This window comes from Ostreococcus tauri (genome assembly GCF_000214015.3).
Source record: "Ostreococcus tauri WGS project CAID00000000 data, contig chromosome 01, whole genome shotgun sequence".
NCBI lineage: Eukaryota > Viridiplantae > Chlorophyta > Mamiellophyceae > Mamiellales > Bathycoccaceae > Ostreococcus > Ostreococcus tauri.
In genome coordinates this window covers 558,772-570,207 of record NC_014426.2, presented here as the reverse complement: position 1 = coordinate 570,207, position 11,436 = coordinate 558,772, and the positions used below count along the sequence as shown (strand labels likewise).

Genomic DNA, 11,436 nt, shown 5'->3' with positions numbered 1-11,436 from the left:
TTCGATGAGGGAGGACGCGATGACGTCCACGACGTCCCCAGCGCACTCGGCTCGCTCCACCGCAAACTCCATCGCGTCGCGTACGTCATCTCGAGATGTGGTGACGTGGCGCAAGATCTCTTCGAGACTTTTGCGATCTTCCGGCGAGAGCTTGGTCCCAGAGCGCTTCATCGCACTCTCGGATGTTGATGGTGGTATCCAACGCGCTCCGCCTCGAAACATGATGAACGGGTCGATGCGCCACGACGTCCATCCGTCACCCTGGGCGAATGCGAAGACGCGCCATCTGTAGTACACGCTCGCATCCGATGACGCATCAAATAGAAAACGAAAGTCCTCGTTTTGCAACTCTCGAGCCTTGAGCGCTCGCTCGAACGGCACGCCGTCTTCAGCGACGTACGCAGCGGTGACGTCGATGCGCCTCCGAAGTTCGTCGTCCTCTGGTACGCGAACGATCACGTCGGGCGCACCGTACGCCGAGCTTGTCGCCGCTGGCTGTTGACGTGGCGCCTCCCTGATCGTTTTCGCGGCCGCCCTTGACAGAAGCTCCGCGGCTTTGGCTTCACTCTCGTTCGTGGGCCACGAAGCGCGCTCGGGCAGACGCATCGCCTTGGCCTCCTCTACGTCAACCACGCTCCCCAAAACCGTTGCCCCTCGCATCTCTCGCACCGCTCGCTCCGCACTCGTCCTCGACATGAAGCACACGTACCCACCCGTCGTCCCGCTCTCGATCTCACCCTCTCGCGGCTGCCAAATTTTCACGCTCGCGATGCCGCCGAACCGCTCGAACGACCGCGCGAGCGACAGCTCATCCACGTCTCGCGGTAATCCGTGCACGCGAATGTTTGTCGTGCGATCCAACGTTCCCTCTGATGTGTCTCTCCCGCCCGCACGCGCCGTCGCCGAGTCCTCGCACGCGCGCTCGCGCGCCAACTCGTGTCGTCGCTCGTCGTTCGCCACGAACTCCTCGAGCATTACGTCCATCACCCGCGCTCGCTTCGTCGCGGCATCAATACGCACCGCGCGCGCGTCATCGTCATCGCCGTCCTCTCGCGCACGTTTCGCGTCGTCGTCACCGAATTCGTGCTCAAAGTCACGAAGAACTTTTTCAGCTTCTTCGGCGTCTCGCTCGGCGCGTTCGGCGCGCTTCGTGCGCTCCACCGCGCGTCTGGACGTCGTTGACGGTTTATTTCGACGTTTCGCGCGGTCGGGGTCGAGGGCGAAGCGCATGGGACGAGGGCGACGCGCGCGCGCGAGTGCGCGTGTGTCGCCGAGTTGTTGCGGCGCGCTGGGATTTCATCGACGCGAACGTTTTCTACGGTCGTCTCGCGAGCGAGATGACGACGATGACGATGACGTGTACGATGACGAGCTCGGCGATGGTGATCGGCGGCGTCGACGACCTCGACCTCGGGATCGACTGGATGAGCGTGAATAACTCGACGACGAGCTCGAATAGCTCGAGGATCCCGAGCCCGAGGACGAACTGCTGCTCGAACTGCTGCTGCTCGAGGTCGATCTCTTCGGTGCCGTCTTAGGTGCGGTTTTCAACCACTCGCGCATATCCTCCGTAAGAGCGCCGAGGGAGATGGAGGTGAAGAAGTTGATGCTGAAGCGCGTGTTCCTCGGCTCGTCTTTTGGCATGATACCTTGAAAGTACTCGCGCATCTCCGGATCCTGCAGCCGCTCGTTGAGCGATTTCAATCCCATGGCCTCCGCGAGCTCCTGGAAGAGAATCTTGATGAAAATTCTCGAGCTCGAAGTCGTCGCTTCTTCGGTGAGGGATATGTACGCCAGGCACGTCCACGACATCGCATCCGTCGAGAGCAAGTGGGCGAAAAACTTGGCAACGTTTCGGAGCTTATTCGTCTCCAATCGATGAATCGTGCTGTACTGCTTCATAAACACCTCGTCGAAGAGTCGGGGGTATATTTTGTTGATGAAACAGAATCGCTGCGCCAACAAGCCATAGTACCGCAGGTACGTGCGCTCCTGCGACGCGCACTCGACGAGCATCGTGCACAGCTCCACCTCGGCACCCGGAGGAATGTTCAACTTCATCAACTTGTGACCAGCCTCCTCAAAGTCCAAAGATGACATGATTGTCAGGTAGATCGTTCTTCTAAGATTTACTAAGTTGGTCTCGGTGAGATCGGCGATCTCCATCTCTCCCGGTCCGCGGTTCGCCGGATCCGCCTTGGCACCCTCGCTCGAGCTTGAGCTCGACGAACGACTGGATGAGCCGTCGCTCTCGCTCTCGCTCTCGCTCTCGCTCGACTCCCCCAGGATCTCTCGACGAATATCGGCGTACTTACGTTCGTTCTCCTCGAACTCTGGATCTTGTTTGAAGACGTCCAAACCAGCCTGCGCCTGCATCTCGTCGTCCAAACCAATCTCATGAACTAGTTGGTCGTCCTCTTCGACTAAATCGAGCTCGGGCGGGACGCCTCTCTTTCCCTCGAAACCACTCTTTCGAAACGCAAAAAGCCCCTCAATCATAAACTGCACGCGCTTATCGATCTCTCCTTCGTGGAGAATCCCTCTGAATCGCTCAAATATTCCGTGCAAACCCTGCGGCGTGAGCTCTTGAAGAGTGAAACCGCACTCCTTGACGAACTCAATCGCCACCTCTACGCTGTCATCTGTCGGCGTCTCCAGGAGCACGGTGAGCAGCTCCAGAGCGAGTAATTCGTGAATGAGCTGCGAGGCGTTCAAATCGTGCGCGTAAAAGGTCAGTCGCTCGCCCACGTTCGCGTTCGCGCGTCGCGCTCGGCGCGCGACGCGCGCGCTCGCGCCCGCCTCGTGACATCAGTGTTAAAAAGCTCGTATATGATTGTGGATCCTCACGGAAATCAGTGAGTGTTGCGTGATCATAATTCATCATCTGTCACGTTCAAGTTTTCGCGCGCGCGCGCGTCGCGTTACGTCGACGTACCTGCTGATTGATGAGCGCCGCCAAAAACCTCGTCGCCGCGACGCACACCGGCTTATCGTTCCTCTTATACGCCCTTCTAAACTGCAACACGCTTCGCTTGATCACCAACTCTCCAATCTCCGGAAATTTCGTGTTCACCACCGCCACGAGCGCGGCGAAGACCCCAGAGAATTGCGGCGACGCCATCTGCGACTTGAGCACGCTCCTCGCGAACAACCCGCGTCCGCGAATCAAATTCTCCCGAAACAGCTCCGGCACCACGTTCGCCACGTTCGACGCGTTCACCTTATTCACCAACCCATTTATCGATTTCTTCAGCGCGTCCCAGGCCATTCTCTGATACTCCTCCGAGCTCTTATCCCGCGTCTCGCGCATCATCTGCGCGAGCTTAAACGGCGGCACGTACGCCCCCCCCGCGCGCGTCCGTCCACCCCCCCCCGTCCGTCCCAGCGGCACCGTCGACGCCCCAGCGCGCGCGTTCTTCACCTCGCGCGCGTCCGTCGCGACTTCGCCCTCCTCACGCGCGTCGTCGTCCTTTGATGCATCGAATGAAGCCGGTGGGATTTTCAAGATGGGAACAGATGGTGTGCAGCCCACGCCCAAGCCTCGTAGTAACAATAGGTACGCGCAACGCGCTGGAAGTATCAGACGCACCGTGAGCGGTGGAACGCCGACCACACCCACCGTCTCCGAGGTTGAGGAATTGACGTCAAAGATAACGCTCGATAAATGTGATTTGCAGCAGACCGAGAAGCTCCGACAAGAGGGCAACGAGCTGTACGGAAAGGGGTTGTACGCCGAGGCAGACGAGTTGTACAGTAGAGCAATCATGCAGTTCGCGGCGGCGCCAAGAACAAACGCCGGGTTCGACAAAGATAATGAGAGTCCTTTGGGGCATGCGATTGATATATTCGTTGGACGCGATGCAGCCGTTTTATTAACCAACAGGGCGGCCGCGAGAATGATGATTCCGACCGATTCCACTCCAGACGACGAGCGGCGAACATTTCTGCTCAAGGCACTCACAGACTGCGAACGCGCTACGCGAGCAGATCCAACGTACTTGCGGGCACGCGTGCGATTGTCGTCGTGTCACATGAAGCTCGGTGATTTCACCGCCGCTCTACAATGCTTAGAAGACAGTCCATCTTCTGACGATATCGAAATGGAACACGTAAAGGTGGAAGCTAAAGCGGCAAATGAGAATTTAAACAAGGTTCTCTCGTCCGCGCTCGCGCTCGGGACGTGCCAACCCGGTCTCCCTCGACTATACAACGACAGTCGCGCGCGTGTTCTGAATGATACACACACGGGCATCGTGCGGAGTGTTTCCGCACTCGCCCACTACCCTCTCATTTCATCCGGTGAGAATGGAAAGGCGTTCATCGAGGCAAAAGCGACTCTCTACATCGTATGTGGAGCGTACCAGGAAGCGAGTGACTTCGTGGCGGAGATCGATCGTCTTGGGCTCACAAACGATTCATGGGTATCGGACTTTGTCTTCATGTCGAAATTTGGTAAAGGCGACCCATTGTCAGCATGTCAGTACGCGGAAGGACTGGAAAAATGCGACATTGACGTGGAGATGCTCGCGATGGCGCGCGCAATGCTCAATGGCAAGGACGAGGGCAACAAACTATTCAACGCTAAGGAGTACACTGAGGCCGTCGTCGCGTACACGAAGGCGTTTGAGTTCGGCACGCAACCCATAGCGGCGGCTTATTGCTCCGTCATCCTCGGCAATCGAGCCGCAGCATATCAAGGCTTGAACGAATATCTCAACGCCTTGGCCGACTGTGGACGAGCGTTGTCCTTCAATCCGTGGAACATCAAGGCGCTAAGTCGACGTGCGACGTTGCACGAGAGCATAAGATGTTGGGAAGATGCGATAGATGACTTGCGTTCGTACATTGAGATTGCTGGTAACGCGCAGTACTCGCTGTTCTCAACGGAGCGTGAGCGAAAAGACGCCTTGGCCATGGCGACAGACCGACTGCGACGACTCGAAACCATCAAAGACACGCAGAGAAACTCGCAGGTAGACATGTACCGCATTCTTGGACTCGAAGATCTGAAGGAGAACGCATCAGCGGCGGATATCAAGAAGGCTTATCGCAATTTGGCGCTCAAGTATCACCCGGACAAGGCAAATCGAAGCATGCCCGCGTGGGCGCCCGCTCACGAGTTGCACGACGATGCTGATCGTCTCTTTAAGCTCTTGGGCGAGACCAACGCAAACTTGAGCGATCCAGCGCTTCGCCGCGTCTACGACGAGACTGAACGCATTCGCTCCCACGGCGATAATGCCAGATACACGAGATCGAGCTCTTGGTCCTCCGCGTCGACCAACGACTTTCAATACGGCCACGACGCGGCGGCATGGATGTCCTCCCCGCCTCGTCGAAGCCGCAACTCCCGCATGAACCGCAACCAATCGACCGGGAAGAATTATTACTGGAACTATTAACGCCGTAGCCGTAGACCATCTAGGCGATGTGTACAACAACCACACGAAGCAGAAAAAGTGAAATCTCCCCGCGGGCACGCGTCGTCGCTCACCGCGCCGCGCGCGGACGTGAGACGCTGCGTCGACTGCCTCTGTGCCGCTCACGCCTCGCGCGCGGCACCGCACGCGACGAATGAGCACGGCGAAGTACTCTGGCATCGCCGTCGCGGCCGCCAACCGCGCGGCGCTCGCTCGACAGGAAGCCGACGCCGATCGCGAACAGCACGCGCACCGAACGGTGGACGCGAAATCGGAGGCGCTGTTGGCGCACTTACGGTCGACGATGACCGCGGCGGCGCTCCTGGGTGGCGACGCGCGCGGGACGAGCGCGAGCGGCGCGACGACGACGTCCGCGACGGCTCGCGCGGCGACGAAGACGTCGAACGCGAATCCATCGGACGCGCGCGCGCGCGTCGAGCGCGTCGAAGAACCCGCATCATCTCTACATCGTCCCGAGGAGAAGCGCAGGATGAGCAAAGCGGAGCGAAAGCGATTGAAACGCTCGAGAGACGACGCCACGGCGCGGACGTCGGTTCCCGCCGCGACGGTCGACCCGGTGGACGTCCACGACGACGCTCGCGCCCGCGAGAGAACGCGGAAGAAGCGGAAGAAGAAAATTAAGCCAACCGCGCGCGCCGAGCGCTCGACCTAGCCCGCGCGTCGTCACCGCGTGTAACGCCCTCGACGTCGCTCGTCGGTTCGCCCGCCGCGCCGCGCGGTGCCTTCAGCGCGTCCCGAGTGGCACGCGTTCGTTCGCCGCCGCACACCTCGTCTCGCGCCGCCATGGATGCGTTCAAGGCGAAGAAGGAACAGTTCGACGCGTGGCTCCGCGCGCAGTCCGCGCCGGTGCGTCGAGCGAGGCGACGCGGTCGATGCCGACGCGATCGCGACGAGTGGTTCTAGGTCGATCGCGCGATGACGGCTGGGAAGATTGCTTCCCGTGGTGAACGACGCGCGACGCGGGCTCGCTCGCGTCGGGAAGACTGACGACGGATGTACGCGTTTCTCGCTCGCGCAGGTGGAGATCGGGGTGAGCACGCTCGGAGGCGCGGCGCAAGGGAGCGTGCTCGGCTACGGCTTGGGCGTGATGAACAAGTCGCTCGAGGCGCAGGCGGCGACGATGCCGGGAGCGAAACCGCCGATGGCGCAAGGGAGCTTCAGTGGACCGCCGAAGGTACTCGCGTTAAATTTGGCCGTGTTCTCGGCGGTGCAGCAGGGCTTGACGCTGGCGATTAAGAAGTATCGCGGCGGCGTGGAGGATATTCAGGGGTCCATGATGGCGATGTTCGGCGCCGGGAGCGCGTTGAGTCTCGTCGGTGCCGCGACCGGGTCGCCGAGCGCAGCAATGGGCGGGGAAGCGCCGAAAGATGCCGCCGGCGTGGCGACCGACGCGGTGAGGACGGGCGCGCTCTTTGCGCTGTTGAACGGGGCGTTTATGAAGGTCGGACAGATGTTCAGCGGGAAGGACGCGACGCAGGACTACCTCTACGCACACGGCACACACATGCTTACGAAACTTGGGCTCGAAAAGTACGAGAAAAACTTCCGTAAGGGTCTTCTCACGGATGACACGCTCATGTTGCTGAACGATAGCGCCCTTCAAGAGGTGCGAATTCCCCCAGGGCCACGTCTCAAGATTTTGAACTACGTCGACGCGGCTCGCGCGCAAGCTTTCCGGCACCAAGAGCAGCTCTCGCTCGCCGTGCCGTCGCAGAATGCGCCGGATCAGCCGTCGCCGTAATCATAATATGAATGGATATAGGTTACCGTAGGATTGTGAATATCAAGTCAAGACCGTCAGAGTATCAAGTATAAACATGAAGGCGAAACAAAGCGGCGAGACAAATTCTGACTCCAAAAGAAGTCACATTACAAGACAGGACGTACCAGTGTTAACAAAACGTGATGCGAAAAACATGCTTCTTAAGCATTCTTTCTTTTCTTCTTGGACAGCGCGAGAGTCATCGACGCCTCGGTGACACGACCCACGTGTGAGTGCGTAGAGTAGTGCACGGCGTCGACGGACACTCCGCTGTTGTGTAACGCGCGTCGACAGCTCTTCAAATCGACACCAGCCTCTTTTTCACGACGACGCTGCTCTTCGCGTTCGGTTTCGGCACGAACCATGCCGGAGCGAAGGGCTTCGTAGAAGCAAAAGAAGATGGCCGAATTGATACCATTCGAAATCGCGCGAGGACGAACGCCAGTGAAGAACGCTCGGACGCGACCCGTGCCTGCGGGCGAGTCTTTCCAAACGCTCATAATGGCGCCGCCGAAGCTGGGGCGAGATGAGGCGTTGCACATCATCCGGGTTTTCACCACATCCAAAGGAGTAGTAGCGGCGGCGGCGACGGAGCCCGCGATGAGGCCCATCGCGATGTCGGCACCAGCGCTACTTTCATCCTTGCTCTTCTTTGTAAACGTGCGATGCATCGTTCGAAGAGTCTCATACGCTGCAAACTTGACAGCCATGTCTGGGACATCTTCAAGAAGCGTTGGAATATAACCGGTGAATAAACCCCGGGGACCGGCGGCTGCGGTGATTCTGCGTCCGGCGGTGATGACGTTCGGGTACACACCGGCTTGCACCGAACGGATGCAAACGGCGGCGGGAACTTTGACGATGGAGGAGCCGAGAGCGCCGATACCTCCCGCGACGAAAGCGATCGTCGAGACGGGCATATCAGACTTCTCTTGCAGCAACTTCTTTGCAGTGCCGTAGAACGCAAAGTACGTACCAATGGCAAGGCCCGCACCGGAGGCGGCGCCGAAGCAGCCCTTATATAACATACCGAGCTCAGCAGTCGCCTTAAGCGCTCCAGCCTTCGCCGCGGACGTCAAAGATCGCTGCCCAAGGCTCACCGCACCGTTCGTGACCGCACCCAAACCCACACCGTACTTACCACCGCTCGGCAGAGTGCTCGCGGCAGTCGTAGACACACCCTTCAAGGCGGCTTGCATGCGCACCTTCACCGTGTCCAAAGGATGGATCGTGCTTTGACTTGCCGCTCGAGCCAATCCCCCGGCGATAATGTCCTTCACCGGCACAAATCGCGCGATATCCTTAAAAACGGACGTCTGCGCTACGGTGGGCATCGAAACCTCCACATATTCCTCACCGTGTCGCCGCGGACGGGTGAGCCGCCCGCGGCGTTGGAGCAGCGTCTGCGCGGACACTTCTGTTTTCCCCATTTGATTTGTTTTATTCGTTGTCGTATAAGCGACTGAAGTTTTGTTCTTGTCTTGTAGTGAATCTAAGTCAGTTGACTAGCGAGCAGCTATAGTAATACACAAAGAATATACACCCTCTAAAAAGAAAGGACACTCTTCGCGTTTGCCGCCGCCTCGCTCGCCCCCAACTCGGAAGCACTGCCGATCAGAAGTTGCTCGTCTAGATGCTTAAGACGTGCCTGTAGCGACTGTTTCACCTGTTGCGCTTTACTCGGCGCTAGAGTCGTAGATAGACTGCTTAGCGCCTTCTTCTGCCAAGAACTTTCCTCCTTCCACGCGAGCTGTAAACTCCGTAGATCTATCGCTGGAAATGGTACGCGTACGGAAGCTCCGTGTGCGCACTTCAAGTTCACCTGTTCGCGTAAAGCGAGCCGATTCGCGTCACGACGGTCAGTGTCCGAGCCATGCACGTACGCACGCCGTGACGATGCGACGTCTCGTCGCATCGAAGCTTTTCAACAAACTAACACCGAGTCGTCCAACACACTGATTCATTCATCTTTCTTCTCCTGGGTCGAGCGAGTCAACGTTCGGAATCACGCACCGTCTCGCGCGTGTAATACGCCTGCGCCGCGTCGTTCCAGGCCCCCGACGTGCGTCCCGGGACCAAGACCACGGACCAGAGTAAAACCTACGTCGCGTACACGCCAATCGTCAGTCACGCGGTCGTCTTAAAAGCGCATCGCGCGCCGCATCGTCGTTCCCGCGCGAACTCGCGGCTCACGTCCATCGCGTCGAATCATCCCCGTACCTCGAGCGCGCAGATGAACAAGATTGAATAAAACACTCGAACGGGGGAAGAAAAAAGTTCTCCAACGATCGACGCCTTGACGCTCCGTTTATTCGCAAAGTTGGGTTTGCTCACGCGACGCATCGCCGCATCGCTCGCGCGCGATCGCGACTGTCCTCCGAAGTCTCGCGTGCGCGCTCCCCGAGCGCGTCTTTACCGGCGATGACGAAGCAAACGCGCGTTGACTGAAGAAAACGAGTTCCTCGATCGATCGGCCCGGTTTGCGACTCGCGAGCGCCGTCGCACGGAGGCGGTCGTCGCGAGATGGCGACCGGAGGTAGTCGGTGGCGTGGGCACGACGGCGGGAGTGCCAACGCAATATGGGCAAACAGTATGGAATGTGTCGGCGGCTGGTTTCGAGCGTTGCATTTCAAAACGTTCATGGACGCGCGGAGACGCGTAGTGAAACGTCGACGACGGGACGCCCACGGGTGACAGTCGGTGAGGCAAGGGGCACGGATGATACACTACAGGGGTCTAAAAAAGGTTGACGAAGCGAGCGCGGCGACGGCGTCGGGGTCGACGGGCAGATTGGCGGAGAGACTGACGGCGTCGCCAGAGGCGTCGATGAAGCAGTCGTCTTCGATCCGGACCCCGATCCCGCGAAGGTCTCTGGGGATGGTGATGTCGCTGGGGGCGAAGTATAATCCAGGTTCGATCGTGAAAGCGACCGAGCGTTCGAACGGAGTGGACACGGAAATGGATGGCACGTCGTGCGTGTCCATTCCAAGCCAGTGACCGACCGAGTGGGGATAATACTTGGCGTACTCTCCAGTACGAATGAGTCTCTTTGCCGACGTGTGTGGTAAGAGCTTAGCTAAACCCTTCGCCAGGATGTCTATGGAGAGCCGATGGATGTCCATGAGAGAGGTATCGCCGTCCGCGCGCGAGGCTCGAAGGCACTCCTGATGCGCCTCGAGGACGACTGAGTACACGTCTAGCTGCGCCTGCGTCCACTTCCCGTTGATAGGCCACGTGCGCGTGATATCGCTCACATAGCCATTGAGCTCGCAACCGGCGTCCATGAGCAAAAGATCGCCTTCTTCGAGCATCTTGTCGTTCTGATGATAGTGCACGACGCACGCGCCTGCGCCTGAGGCGACCACCGATGGGTACGCCAAACGATCGGCACCACCTATTCTGATCTCCGCCTCGTGATGCGCCATGACCGCTGCCTCCGTTTGACCCACCTCGCTCGTTTGAAACGCCCGCACGAACGCACGAACATCTAAATCTACGCTCCTCTTTAACAACTCCAACTCCTCCTCACTCTTTTTCCACCGCAGCCTGTGCGCGATGCCTCGTAGAGGACGAACTCCATCTCGCTCTCGAGCGTGCAGAGCTACCGCTGACATTGCTCTTCTCACCACCTCGCAATCTTCGTCCACTTTATCGACGTCCACAAACACCCCGCACACGGCGCGTCGCATCGCGTCCGCCACGCGTCCCACCGCCCGCTCGCCGTTCTCGTACGCCTCATCCGCCCCGAACACGCTCTCCGCCGCCGCCGCGTTGATTCTCTCACCGTCCCACGTCGTATACCGCTCCGAGAACTCGGGAACGACCAACGTATACGTGACGTCACGCTCGGACTCTCCGCGTTCGACGACGGCTACGCACTCGGCTTGCGTCACGCCCGTGTGATACCCAAAGTCCGCGTCTTGTCTGTACCGTCCCGCCGGGATCACCGTTCCCGGGAATTTCAACCCTGGAGCGCTCGTCAATATCGCGCACGACCGCGGCGGGAGCGCCCTGGCGAGCGCGTTGCGTCGCTCGGCGTACGCCGCGCGCGAGACCCCTGGGGTGAGGTCGCCGCGCGCGCGAATCACGTGTGGGTGCGTCTCCGCGGTGGGTTGACCGGCGACCGCGGTCGCGAACGCGGGCGCGGCATCGGTGGCGAACCGCCGCGCGCGCTCGCGAACGCGCCCGAGCGCGGTGCGCATGGAGACGAGTGACGCATTCGGCGGCGAGCGA

At 59.4% G+C, this 11,436-nt stretch overlaps 9 protein-coding genes across 9 annotated transcripts; 4 read left to right on the top strand and 5 right to left on the bottom strand.

Moving 5' to 3' along the window:
- On the bottom strand, positions 1-1,230 carry OT_ostta01g03580 (Nucleotide-binding, alpha-beta plait; the record flags this gene model as incomplete). Its single annotated transcript, XM_003074365.2, has 1 exon — positions 1-1,230. A coding segment is annotated over one exon (1,230 nt), but the record flags the coding sequence as incomplete, so codon positions are not given.
- A 66-nt stretch (positions 1,231-1,296) lies between these two features.
- OT_ostta01g03570 (MIF4-like, type 1/2/3) lies at positions 1,297-3,268 on the bottom strand (the record flags this gene model as incomplete). Its single annotated transcript, XM_022985370.1, has 2 exons — positions 1,297-2,700; positions 2,936-3,268. The coding sequence occupies 2 exons, from the start codon at positions 3,266-3,268 to the stop codon at positions 1,297-1,299; spliced, it is 1,737 nt and encodes a 578-aa protein (XP_022838255.1).
- Positions 3,269-3,506: 238 nt separating this feature from the next.
- OT_ostta01g03560 (DnaJ domain, conserved site) lies at positions 3,507-5,402 on the top strand (the record flags this gene model as incomplete). Its single annotated transcript, XM_003074363.2, has 1 exon — positions 3,507-5,402. One exon carries the CDS (start codon positions 3,507-3,509, stop codon positions 5,400-5,402), a length of 1,896 nt encoding a protein of 631 aa, XP_003074410.2.
- Positions 5,403-5,574: 172 nt separating this feature from the next.
- On the top strand, positions 5,575-6,093 carry OT_ostta01g03550 (unnamed product; the record flags this gene model as incomplete). Its single annotated transcript, XM_022985369.1, has 1 exon — positions 5,575-6,093. The coding sequence occupies one exon, from the start codon at positions 5,575-5,577 to the stop codon at positions 6,091-6,093; it is 519 nt and encodes a 172-aa protein (XP_022838254.1).
- Positions 6,094-6,224: 131 nt separating this feature from the next.
- On the top strand, positions 6,225-7,182 carry OT_ostta01g03540 (Sterile alpha motif, type 1; the record flags this gene model as incomplete). Its single annotated transcript, XM_022985368.1, has 2 exons — positions 6,225-6,287; positions 6,460-7,182. 2 exons carry the CDS (start codon positions 6,225-6,227, stop codon positions 7,180-7,182), a joined length of 786 nt encoding a protein of 261 aa, XP_022838253.1.
- Positions 7,183-7,364: 182 nt separating this feature from the next.
- OT_ostta01g03530 (Mitochondrial substrate/solute carrier) lies at positions 7,365-8,633 on the bottom strand (the record flags this gene model as incomplete). Its single annotated transcript, XM_003074361.2, has 1 exon — positions 7,365-8,633. One exon carries the CDS (start codon positions 8,631-8,633, stop codon positions 7,365-7,367), a length of 1,269 nt encoding a protein of 422 aa, XP_003074408.2.
- Positions 8,634-8,749: 116 nt separating this feature from the next.
- On the bottom strand, positions 8,750-9,546 carry OT_ostta01g03520 (unnamed product; the record flags this gene model as incomplete). Its single annotated transcript, XM_022985367.1, has 3 exons — positions 8,750-9,025; positions 9,217-9,303; positions 9,424-9,546. 3 exons carry the CDS (start codon positions 9,544-9,546, stop codon positions 8,750-8,752), a joined length of 486 nt encoding a protein of 161 aa, XP_022838252.1.
- A 180-nt stretch (positions 9,547-9,726) lies between these two features.
- Positions 9,727-9,897, top strand: OT_ostta01g03510 (unnamed product; the record flags this gene model as incomplete). The annotated part of the gene is made up of 1 exon (XM_022985366.1): positions 9,727-9,897. One exon carries the CDS (start codon positions 9,727-9,729, stop codon positions 9,895-9,897), a length of 171 nt encoding a protein of 56 aa, XP_022838251.1.
- A 32-nt stretch (positions 9,898-9,929) lies between these two features.
- Positions 9,930-11,405, bottom strand: OT_ostta01g03500 (Mitochondrial substrate/solute carrier; the record flags this gene model as incomplete). Its single annotated transcript, XM_003074359.1, has 1 exon — positions 9,930-11,405. The coding sequence occupies one exon, from the start codon at positions 11,403-11,405 to the stop codon at positions 9,930-9,932; it is 1,476 nt and encodes a 491-aa protein (XP_003074406.1).
- Positions 11,406-11,436: the final 31 nt, after the last annotated feature.